At 36.0% G+C, this 13,026-nt stretch overlaps 1 protein-coding gene across 1 annotated transcript in view; it reads right to left on the reverse strand.

The window, feature by feature from the left end:
- Positions 1-11,112, reverse strand: part of stxbp6l (syntaxin binding protein 6 (amisyn), like) — a 46,902-nt gene extending 35,790 nt beyond the window's left edge. Inside the window, exons 1-5 of the mRNA XM_073855460.1 lie at positions 10,920-11,112; positions 10,540-10,710; positions 10,290-10,420; positions 9,962-10,211; positions 9,741-9,839 (exon numbers count right to left, since the gene is read on the reverse strand). Of these exons, the coding sequence (XP_073711561.1) occupies positions 9,741-9,839; positions 9,962-10,211; positions 10,290-10,420; positions 10,540-10,699 (640 nt within the window). The 5' untranslated portion in view covers positions 10,700-10,710; positions 10,920-11,112. The remainder of the gene's footprint in view (positions 1-9,740; positions 9,840-9,961; positions 10,212-10,289; positions 10,421-10,539; positions 10,711-10,919) is intronic.
- Between the last annotated feature and the right edge of the window lie 1,914 nt (positions 11,113-13,026).

Consider the following 13,026-nt stretch of genomic DNA (forward strand, 5'->3'; position numbering starts at 1 on the left):
ACTCAGAACGGGGTCATTGTCATTATCATTTTACCAGGTGTACACCCTATGACCAGTATTGTGTTTCATGCTGTCTGACACAATTCTTTAATAAAATACTTTGAAGAGAATTTTGCATCTCACCCGTCTCTGATTCTCCTGAAAAAATCCACGACATGTGATGTCATAAATAATTGAGAGAAATGTCACCTCATAAGATAATAACAGGTCTTCTGTTCTTATCCTACTCTGTTTAGGAGGAATTAAAAAGCAACCATCTACATAGGGTTCTCCATACCCTTAAATTCAATTTCAACACACTTATCTGTCATTATATGCCATAAGTTAATACAAATAATCAAAAGAAATAGTTATCATAGTGTATCTACAGCAAAAGAAACCACCACACGGCATTTTGAACCACAAGGGCAGCTTGGCACCTCTCCTATTCATTACAGGCATCTGCTGTGAAGCCTGGTGCCACTTTACTCATCTCTGCTACTCTCCCTCAACGCCTGTCTTTGTATACCCATGCATGTCCTCATCAGAACAAAGTGGCCTCTGCACCAACTGCACCGTCTTTGCAATAGATCCATTCTCTACCACTGCCGAGAGATCTGTCAGAAGACCACAAAACAACCACCCGCTGACAGGAGCAACAAAGTGTTCTTTCATAACATCTTTACTATGACTGCTCTGATTTACACAACAACAAGCAGGAAAGGATGGAAATGAGTAAACTGCCTAAAGGATGCATTTGTACTAATATACTGTCTAAATGTCATGGCTTGTCTTGGTCACTGGGGAACTTTTGACATATAAAACACAATAAATCCATTCTGACTAATTTCGGTAAAAACGTGTTTTCTATACCAAGAAAGTGACAAGATGAAAACCACTATTTTCTTATACAAACTTTCACATAGCATCTCTAGGTTATGATAACATTAAAAATTCCAATCCATAATTTGATTTTCAAAGATTTATTATTAAAAAAAATCTGCATTTTTTTTTCGAAATGCTATAAATCTTTTGAATCAGTAAATGTGCATTCATCTTTGCCATTTTATATTCCTTTAGTTGACAAGTGGTATACACTGATAAAAAAACATTAATGGCATTAATCCAAAGACTTACGTTGTCATATTAAGAACACTGTCATTGTTGCTGTCATCCTTGGGTCGTCGTTGCTGCACTTTTTTGACAGCGATCAGCTGTAAAATGTTTTGGTCCTGCTTGATTTACTTTGAGTAAAATAATGGAAAGGTTTTCATAAGATCCCCTGGGGTCAAAGGCCCCCATTTATCAAAAGTACGTACACCAAATTTCCAGCGTACACCTTGCGTACACCCAAAACCACGGTGACTTTGAGATTTATCAATATGGACGTTGGTGTACGGCACGCTCAAATCCTACGCCAGCTCAGGAGGTGGTGTACGCACATTTTGAGTTAGTGCAGAAATGCGCAAACACTTCCTAACACCACAAAACGCACTGACAAACTAAAATATATGATATATTATGACCCACTGTAAAAAAACATAGTAATTATAAACTTCAGTGTTTATTTTTATGCAACAATGTTCAATGTTTAATTTGTGAGACTTTATCAAAGCATTTGATTTGTATGCGTATTCCTTCAGTTGAGAGCCTGTGCGCTTTACCTGATGTTTCAGAGCGAGCATGTGAACGGAGCTTAGTGGTAGCGGTGCGGTAATATTACCATCAAAGCGCCTTTCCGAAAATTCCGCTCCCTCAGCACCGCTCGTTGAACCCAGAACGCCCTTTGATAATTTGCTAGTTCGAGAATCTGTAAAAACGTCTAGCAATAAGTTATGGAATTCAAGCCTTATACATAAATGTAAAGTAAAAATCAAAGTTAAGATTGAGCAGGAAGAAAAAATTGAAAGGGACTGCGGAGAGACTGTAAAGAGTTAGCAAATATTCTTCCTGGAATCTGAAGCGGCACATTGCAAGAAAGCACAAGGATGTGCTACGAAAACATGGTAATGCAATAAAAGGTAAGATAGTTACGTACCATTCGATGATAAATAAATACAGATGAGGTAAACTAAAATGCTTGTGTTGAATGGAGCCGTAAATCCGATCATGATGACATGCGGACAAAATTATGGCCACGAATTATTTTTATGCTACATTATGGACACTTCTTTTTCTTATTTAGTCTAAAGTATGGCAATAAATTTAGAATTTGTTCCCAATATTCAACAGTTTGTTCCTTGGAATTAATTATTACAATATTTCGTAATTACTATTACAATTATTATTACTTCAAATTATGAATTAGCTTAGCTAAAACATGTGGATGTCGTAGAAACAAATTGTTAATTTGAATTATATCCGGAGCTCCGTATCAAACTGGATCTAAGATACAGCTAACAAACAACTGTATGTAAATACAGAACAACACACTACAAAAGTTACTACATCATTTTAAAATATTATTAAAAAAAAATTAACTGAACCATTAAGCAGACATAGAATTTAGATGTAAGCAACAGTAAATAATAATAATAATAATAATAATAAATAATTATTCTTCTAAATATCAATCAATAATAAAAATAATAATAAAATATTACAAATTGTCATCCAATTATTAATGTGTCTTTAATCCCACTCTTTAAACTCCCAAATAAAACAATTTTGTTTCTTTTCACTTCCCCGGATTCTCTTCTTTGCCGTCTTTCGTGTGTCAATGGCGTAAAATGAGGGCGTGGGGGAGGCGGAGACTTGAATTTATATGGACTTGTTATTCTAATGACGATCGTTTTCGGCCGCGGCATTTATGAAGGGCAGATATTGCTTACACCTGAATATCAACGGTACGCACAGTTTCATAAATCAGGCGGTGAGAGCAGTGTAAGCATAATCTTACGCCAACATATACGCCCGTTTCTACGCAAGAATGATAAATGAGGGCCAATGTGTTAGCATGACTGAAACTTGTTGCTGCCGTGTGAGAACAAGCAACAGCCGGCATTTTTCCGTCTCCAGAGTGCCTCTCACGTAAATTATTCGATTTTGATTTTCCCCGCCACAGAAAACTATTATTGCCATGGAAAGTTTTATTTTGTTTTTGTTTGTTTGTTGAAAATAGAGTACAGAGTAGATGAGGAAAACTAGGATTCTGTGTGTATTCAAAGCGCTGCCATTGTTGTTTACAATGTGTGGAATGATGCACTGTGATTTGTTGGGCAGATTTATTGCATTCTGCAGGGAAGGAAGAGTTTGTAGCAGTTTGGACAAAAGGGAGAAAAGATGACAAAATAACTCACAGGATAACGAATTTTGCGTAAAATAAAAAATATATATGTATATAGCTTATATGTACATTTTACTTTTCCGGCCTTTTATTGCTACCTGTCCCAACTTTTTTTGGAATGTTTAGCTCTCATGAAATCCAAAATGAGCCAATATTTGGCATGACATTTCAAAATGTGTCACTTTCAACATTTGATATGTTATTTACATTCTATTAATAAATAAATAAAATATAAGTTTATGAGATTAGTAAATTATTCCATTCCTTTTTTACTCACAATTTCTACAGTGTCCCACCTTTTTTTGGGGCGGGGGGGGGGGGGGGGTTGTAGAGCATTGTGCACAGTTGCCACATTTGTCGAAACCTAGAGGTAGAGTAGGGAGCCAAGTTATCAAAGTTGGAATTGTCATATCTGAGTGGACCAAACGGTCACGAATGTTATGGGTGCATCTAACTAGGAACCTAGGTGGTTCAGTGCAGATATCTTTAAGAGTCGGGTCACTATTAAGAACATGCCAATGCTTTCGATGAATGTTTTTTATTCTTCCTGCTGCTGGAGTGTAGCTAGTGGAAAAAAATAATTTTGATGTTGTGTGTGGCTTAGGTTTATTCCTTAAAGTTCCCGTTCCTTCTGTGTTTTGAAGCTTTGATTGTGTTTACAGTGCGCAATATACTGTAACATGTGTTCATGTTTCACGTGTAAAAAACGCAGTATTTTTCACACATTTTACTTATCTGTATACCGCTGTTTTTACTGTCCTCAAAACGGGCTGATGTCTTCCTTGTTCTATGAAGTCACTCCTTCAGAAATACATATCGAGTTCTTGTTTAGTGTGTTGTGATTCGATAGCAGCTTAGCTTGCCGTTAACTTAGCTGGCGACTGACGTATTCCTGTGGGCGGAGGTTAGTCAAAAAACTGTTCAAGTGACGTCATTAAAGCAGGAAGTAGGGGACTGTAGTCCAAATCGGATGTTCGCTGTAAACTTTGAAAGGCAAATTCTGTTAAAGAAAATAAATTGCCTGGCTGTGAACTTTGAGCTTTATCATTTTACAGGTATTATTTATGCTATTACAGCAACATTACACACTAACTAGGCTTTAAAAAATGGGATCAGAAAGAATGTGACCTTTAACAGTGAGGCTGTATTTAGAGCCCTATCCCATGCTTTAGTTATATCAGATTTATCATAACCTCATTGTTTAAAACGACACGCTAGATGCGCTGCTTTTGACAAAAAATCACTTGTAGTACCACAGTTTCTTCTGACTCGCAAAAACGGACCCATTGGCATATTAGGAATCAGATGAGGCGAGTGGTTACTGTCTGCTCATAATAAGGTGTTCCTGCTGAGAGGTTTATGATAGATAGTGGATTGTAGGATATTGTTTACGTCTTTGGAAAGTGTAAGATCTAAGAAATAAATGGACTGCTTGTTAAATTCCATAGTAAAAGACAAGTAATCTGTATATAAGTCAAAACCTGATTTAACTCATTTAATCTACCCTTCCATATTAACAGAACATTGTCTATATATCGGCGCCAGAGTGATGGAGTGGGTTATTTTCAGTATTCTGTATATATTTTTCTTCCCATAAGCCCATAATCAAACAAGCATATTAGACCCCATTGCAGTCCCCTGTAGTTGTAAATAGAATTTGTCATAGTAATTAAAAAAGTTGGTAACGCTTTAGATTACAGCCCGGAAAGTACTGCGTAAGTACAGCGAATTTACAGCGTATGTTTCTGTAATTATAGTATACTTATAAAGGAAGTACGTGTAATTATAAGGGAACAATTTATAATATTTGGGGATTAAAGGGGTAACAACCAGGAAAAATACAAATAGTATATGCAGTAAAGTACTGTGTAAGTACAGCAAATTTACAGTGTATGTTTCTGTAATTATAGTATACTTATGAAGTACGTACATGTAATTATAAGGGAACAATTTATAATATTTGGGGAACAAAGGGGTAACTTCCAGGAAAAATACAAATAATATTTGCAGTTAGTATTTTATAACTAAGGGCTAACTATTTTAATATTACATGGTATGTATGACGTATATGGTAAAAATGTGGGAAATTACAAATTATTAATACAGTAAGTAATTCATAATTTCTGACTAACGATTTAAATATTAGGCCTACGTGATATGGCGTATAGGCTACATGCAAAACAATCTTATGTTTGAGAGTAATTTAGCGAGAACACACACATTCACTGAATTTGCTCGATCACACTCCTCTCCACATATAGCTAGTGCGTGGTGATCGCACTGGCGTCATACCATGGCTGCTTTCACATGGATTCTGAAAACTGTGGGTCTTCATTCAGTCATAGTCATACACCACATATATTTTTGGAATAATATAGGTAGGCTATTGAAATATATTAAGGCATAGGCTAAGTATTTTTTTAACAATGGGGGGTACATATTTAATATCATTTCATGATGCATGATGATGGAGATTACTAAACAACAAAACTTTTACCCCCTTGTTTCACATAGTTACAGAGTAAGTATAGCATCTGCGGGCTGTAAATTAAAGTGGCACTTGTTACCCCCTTGTTTCACGTAGTTAAAGAGTTAATACAACATCTGCGGGCTGTAAATTGAAGTGGCACTTGTTACCCCCTTGTTTCACGTAGTTAAAGAGTTAATACAACATCTGCGGGCTGTAAATTAAAGTGGCACTTGTTACCCCCTTGTTTCACGTAATTAAAAAGTAAATACAACATCTACGGGCTGTAAATTAAAGTGGCACTTGCTACCCCCTTGTTTCACGTAGTTAAAAAGTAAATACAACATCTACGGGCTGTAAATTAAAGTGGCACTTGTTACCCCTTTGTTCCCAAAATATTATAAATTGTTTCCTTAAAATTACATGTATATACTTTATAAGTACACTATAATTACAAAAATGTATGCTGTAAATTCGCTGTACTTACGCAGTACTTTACTGCATATATTTTTTGTATTTTTCCTGGTTGTTATCCCTTTATTTTCCAAATATTATAAATTGTTCCCTTATAATTACACGTACGTACTTCATAAGTACACCACAACCACAGAAACGTACGCTGCAAATTCGCTGTACTTACGCAGTACTTTCCGGGCTGTAATCTAAAGCGTTACCAAAAAGGGATTAGATAAAATAATCTCGACAAGATTTACAAGAAACTCTGAAGGGGGCAAAACATCATTAGGGCGTTTGGTAAGATAATGTATTATGACTTGTAGGCCTATATGGTGGGGTATGCATGTATAGAGACTTTGCACATCAAACGATACAAGGAAATCATTGCTTTCGCATTTCAAATTAACAATCAAATTTAAAACATCAGTTGTATCTCCAAGGTATGATGGTAAACTTTGAACATAATGGTCTTATAAAAGCATCAAAACATTGAGAAAAAGGCTCAGTAAGACTTTCTATGCAATAGTGCGTAAAGGAGAATTGTCAAGACATTTCTGGATTTTGGGTAGACCATAGAAAATTGGACAGCGAGGATGGTAAAAAGGCCTTTCTTTATCAGTAATCCAGCCTTTTTTATAAGATGTATCAATAAATTCAGCAATCAAATTTTTAATGCTAGAGGTAAGATTATGACGAAAACGCTGATAATGTTTTTCATCATTAAGTAATTTAAATATACCATTTTCATATTTCTTTAAGCGCATAACCACAACAGCAGCCCCCTTGTCAGCTAGGCGAATAATAATTTCATGTCTAGATTCCATAGAGCATCCAATTAATTATTTTCCATATTTTTATTTTTTGTTGAAGGACCTGGCCTACTTAATTTGGCCAAGTCTAACTTAACTAACTGATTAAAAGTGACAATAGTAGGATTTTAATTAGACGAAGGCAAAAACCTTGATTTATTTTTGAAAGTGGTCACTTCTCTGGGGGTCTCGCTAGTATTGGAATCATAATTCCTGCAAACAGTATGACTATTGGATAAGAAATTAGACCTAGAAAATACATTTTTAAGATGAAGCTGTCTAAAGAATTTAAATGAGTCCACATTAAGAGAGAAAGGGTCAATGTGATTCGACGGAGCAAAAGAAAGTGCAGTAAGTGCAGTATGAAGCCCAAAAGATCATGCAAGAGAAAAATGCAATGTAGCAGCATATATGTTTGGGTAATTGCTACCAATAGGATTCAGAGAGGAAGAAAAAACATATGAATGAAAATAATTATTTACATACTGAAAGATTGAAAGATCAGTGCAATGCTGATTTAGAAAATAACTGTGAGAATGAGCAATCAAAAGCATTAGTTGAATGAAGCATTAATTAAATGATCAAAAGCATGCTAAATGATCAGGGCTGCGTTCTCCGAAACTACCTTAACGCTACGTCGTTCTTAAGTTGTACCTTAAGCTATACCTTATCGCTAATATGTGTTTTCCGAAACGTTCTTAGTTCCGTAACACTTCTGTAATGCCGAGTTCAGACTGTATGATTTTCAAACTAGTCGGGTCACCTGTGGTTTCACACTGCGTGATTATCTGGGGAAGGGTTCAGTCGCTGCTGTTTCAGACTGCATGATGGATTGGCGACAGGGGTTTTCATACTGCATGACTTTACCGTAAGAAGAATCGCCGATAACTTTTTCCCGGTCCGCAAACTACGTCTCACAACCAAACGCACGCGAGAAGTGACGCGAAGGAAACAACGCCGAGGTCACGCGTGCAAGACTGGATTTCTCACGTGAGACTGGGATTATTATTAAAAATGGTCACCCGCAAGAAGTTTACCATACAAATTGCATGTGCGCTCATTTTCAGCAGAAAGAAGAAGAAATAAAAATTATGAAGGAGGAAATGTTTTGAGAGACCCCTCCCCGAACTTCCAGCTGTCCCGTATGTTGCTCTCTCATTGGATGTAGGTTATCGCCGATGTTATTGTCAGTCAAAACACATTTCACACGGCATGATTTTGAATCGCCGACCGGTCCAGATATTTAGCATGCCAAATATCTCAAGGGTGTCGGCGACTCGTCGGCGATCCTCTCAGAACGCGTCTTTTATAATTCACACTGTGTGATTGTCACTCGCGTGCACGAGCATCGATTTGCCTGTGATTTCGGGCATTTGTCGGCGATTTCTCAAAACCTGTCGGCGAGTCAAAATCAGGGCTAAAATCGTGCAGTCTGAACTCGGCATAAGTCGTTCGTTCGGAAGGTTGGTCTGGTTGGTCTCTTAATTTTACCTTATCCCACATGACTCCACTAGGGGCCATCACTTTCATAAAAGCTTACATTGCAGTCTATATAACTAAATATTTGTAAAAAAAAAAATGCAGTACATTCCTTGTTTAATTAGGCAAATATTTTTATATTTAAAGAATAAAACATTCACATAATTAGACATCATTACATTGATGGTTGTTAGATTTTTAATTATGTTTTCCAAAGGGACATCAACTGCGAACTATTAAATGCTACAGGATTAAGAAACTATTTAAAAAATATATTTTGGGTGATGGAGTTGGTGAAACTGGCAGCTATACAGCGATTCCAACTATTTCATTTGTGCATTTCATATCGGTTAAATCTTAGTCTACTGGCTAGTATTTTAGCTGCATAAATAAATCGGGTAAAATTACAAAAAATAATTATGATTATTAATGTTAATTCGACTTTGCATCAAAGTTTTTTAATGTTTTATAACTTTGAGGCAACTGCATGCCATATTCTTTATAAACATTCAAAATAAACTGCGCACTTGATTACTGCTTGTATAGTCTAAGGTCAACAAAATTTCCACATTAAAACTAATCAAAGCTAAAATCTAAAGCAATCATACTATATATTTATATAGGCTATTTTTTTTATGAAGAAAAATTTATTTTAAATGTTAAATGTGATGAGTGTGATAAGAGGAATCAAATGCACACAGTTTCCTAGATGTGGTTCTATAAGATTCCCAAAAGATAGAAAGAGTTGAAGAAGAAGAAAACTGAGGGATACAACAGAGGCTATGCTATGAAGAGTTTTCCCCCAAAATGAATTACCAATTTCTACCTCATAGGCTATAAACTCATGTCTGGCAAGGAATGCACACTATAATATATTATAATGGTGAATGAATTGCTGCTATAAGCATTAATATCCCTCTATATATTCAAGAAAATTTATAAGTATATTGCATATTGTTTGGTCAGGGTAATTACATTTGATTTATAGGATTTGATTAATAGGATTTTGTGTCTCTTTCCTTTTCTCGTCCTCGGAGACCAAGGATACTGAAACTAACAGACCCAGTTTCAGCTGCCGTGATGTTCAACACACCACTGATTTACTGCTCAGCTGATGTCTGACCAGCAACAACCAACTGCTTTCTTTCATTTTATATTTTTAACATTTATTATTATTTTAGTACAGTATTTAATATATATTATATTTTCTATACGTCACTGTAAACATAACTACAAAAAATTAGCACAATAAAATCTTTCTTACCTTCACCCCTGAACTGACCCTTGTTTGAAATCATACTATTTTTCATTCTGTTTAAAAATATCTTGCAGCGATAGATGACCATATTAACAGAGCAAGCATCTAGAATATAGAAAACAAAACAAAAAAGTCAAATTATATGTTTTGTTAGAGATCTCAGAACTTTTATAAATAGTACTGAATGTAAGGCAATTTTGTAATCTTGCTTTCTGAACCTTTCTTACCTCCCATTAGCTTTGGCTGACAATTGACAAAGTCAGTTTGTTGTGGTGCACCATGGCTTTTCTTGTTCTCTGGAGCTCCAGGTATCTTCTGATCTCCAGGGGAAACTGGATTATTTTGGCCAAGGGTTGCCTCCCAGTAGTTCTGACAAGCATGGTACAAAACTTGCACAAACATGCACTTCTCTGCAGCTGAGCTGGCCTCCCATTGATCAGAAGTGTGATCAAACACTAGGTCAAACTCCGGAGAGTCCTAAAAATTATTAAAGTAATTTAAAGTACATTTAAAATTTAGCTCTTAAATTTAAAAGATTAAATGAATAGTGGTTACCTTGTTTGGGTTAATGCCATTGACCTGACGAAGCTGCTTCACAGACCATTGAGATCTTTTAGAAAGCTGTCTCGAGCCTCGATACCTTTTAACTTTAGTAATAAGGACTTGAGCTGGTCTACTGTTAGTAACTAAATAAAAATTGAAACATGAGTCAATTTCTCAATTTCACATCTGATACATAAACCAATACCATATCAGTACCAATAACAATATCATCATCAGCTTCGGTTTCACGTTCACAGATTACCTGACAAGCAAAGGAAAGTTAAATAGTCCTTCTTGCGACCTGCCTTGAGAAAATAAAGTCCTTTTCTCCTTGTCCTCCTCCTCCTCACTTCAATGGTTACAAGCAAATTTTCATCTCTTGGGATAAAGAGCTCACGGTTGATGGCTGACTGAATGTTCATCTTTAAAGTGCCTTAAATGTGATAAAAATATTACTACGATACAATACTATACTATGATACTTATAAATAAACATGTTTACAACTCACATGCTCAAGCATTAGTTTAATTGAAACTTTGATAAAAACTTAAATTTTTCTTATATTTAAAAACACAAAATTACTCAAATCCACAGAAACCTAAATCAGTGAAAGCACACACGCATGGACACACACATTTTACCTCTCTTTAGCTCTCTTCCCTCAGCAAATCTCAAAAGCTGTAAATAGTATTTGTATCTCAGTTGTATCTGCGTCGTCAAGCCATCTTTTCATTTGAGATTGATATGGTCTTGTAGCACATTCTATAGCAGACAAACGGACTGTGTCAATAAAGCTAGTGAGTGAGCTGCCTACCAAGGCAGAATTGTGGGTAAGGCAGGATGAAGGGTTTTATACAGCCTGGAGATATCCAAACCAGGGGGGGGAACTTTACAACGGGGCGGGAGCTTCAAAAGGGGTGTGGTTTCTTAGTGATGACAGCCATGGATGAAGCATGACGTCACCATATTAAAGCTACCTCACCACCATATTTGTATGCACAGACATTCTTTTAAAGTCCCCTGTGAGGATTTTTATTGTTGCTTATTTGCTATGTGGTAATTCATCACTCGACATTGAGTATTGCTGAGTATTTTAACCATAAAATTAGAGAATTACATTCCTGCAGTTTAAATTTCACATTCCCTTTGGTTAGTATAAAAACGACACTTAATTTCTATGCAAACTGACACATTCACCTTGACAATTTCTATAAATCCTGTATCCTGCCTAACAAAAACATTGCAATTAGAGTCAGAAGTAACAATTAATACACATTCTCTGATTCTAAAATTCTGCAGCATTGTCCCAGTCTGCACGTTTAATTGCTTGCAGCCACAGATGTTGTATTTTTTGTTTTTGAGATTCTGCAGGAATCCTAAAAAACTTAACGTCAGACCTGGTGCGATTTTCATACCGAATAACACGCAACTCAACCTGCTGTAATGACTTTTCTGACCCCGACATGCGCAGTGGGAACTACCTGTGACGTGAACTGTGAAGGGGTCTATACACACCCACACACAGAAACCCAGTATGCTGATCAGAGGTAGTAAGGAATGTGCTACATTTACGTAGCTACGTTTACTTGAGTAAGATGTTGAATATATATACTCTTAAGAGTACATTTACTTTTACTATCTATATCTATTTAGTAAAAGCATAATATCAAAACTACAGAAGGTCACATTTGATTAACCTTTGATTAATTAACACACATGCTTTGCCAACAAAGAACAACAATCATACATGCTGACTAATGTGTGTTGTCCCCAAACGCAAGACACAGAAGAAATGGATCAAACTGATAATACACATTATCTGCTTTTCATGTGTGAACAATGCATCAGGACACAGCTCATCACTTAAACACTTCTGAGCCAATGGTCTTAATATGCCCACATTGGATAAAAAGAATATTGCGCCATTGACTTTAGACCAGTTTTAGTTGGTCAATGGTGTAGTCGTTTTTAGTTGCCTCAAAATAGCAACGAACCAAAAATGCGCCTGAACACATCACGTTTTCAGACCAGAATGCCCATGGGTGCAAAATTGAATGCAAATGCATTTGCTATTTAAACAATGAGCCACTGAACATGAAAATAATAATTGCGCCGGGTTGAAACCAGGCCCGGTACTAGGCTTGCTGGACTGGGGGGGGGGCAGTTAAGATTTTTGGGTGGGCAGCCATTTCTCGACTAAACTGAATCATACACTAAATTATGGATGTTTCAATCCAATATTATTTTGCATATGTCTTTTAATAAAGGGCCATTTATATGTCCTTTGCACGTTCAAATTTTAAAAGAAAATCTGATTAGATTTATAATGATTTATAATGTTATAATAATTACACTTACTGTAGTTTTACACATTAAAGCTCACGTAACACACGCTGTTTCTGCATTTCTGATATCAATCTGGAGTACCTATAGAGTAGTATGACATCCTTTATATCTCTGAAGAGTCTTTAGTTTAATCAGATTTATAAAAGAAATATTAGCTTTAACGAATCTTTCCGATAACGTACGAAAAAATGAAGAAGGAGGAGTTATAACACGGGAGGAGCGAGTACGAGTCATGCAACACTATACAACACTTATAACGTATGATTCACTACATGTTCGTGTCATTTATATAATATACACGCGCCTATTTCCAACATAAGACAGAAGTCTTACTTACCACGTGTAACTCGTCATGACCCGGTTCTGAAAATCCACTGCATCAAACACACACGCAAAACTCCG

The sequence above is a fragment of the Misgurnus anguillicaudatus genome, chromosome 18, assembly GCF_027580225.2.
Source record: "Misgurnus anguillicaudatus chromosome 18, ASM2758022v2, whole genome shotgun sequence".
In the NCBI taxonomy this organism is placed as follows: Eukaryota; Metazoa; Chordata; class Actinopteri; order Cypriniformes; family Cobitidae; genus Misgurnus; species Misgurnus anguillicaudatus.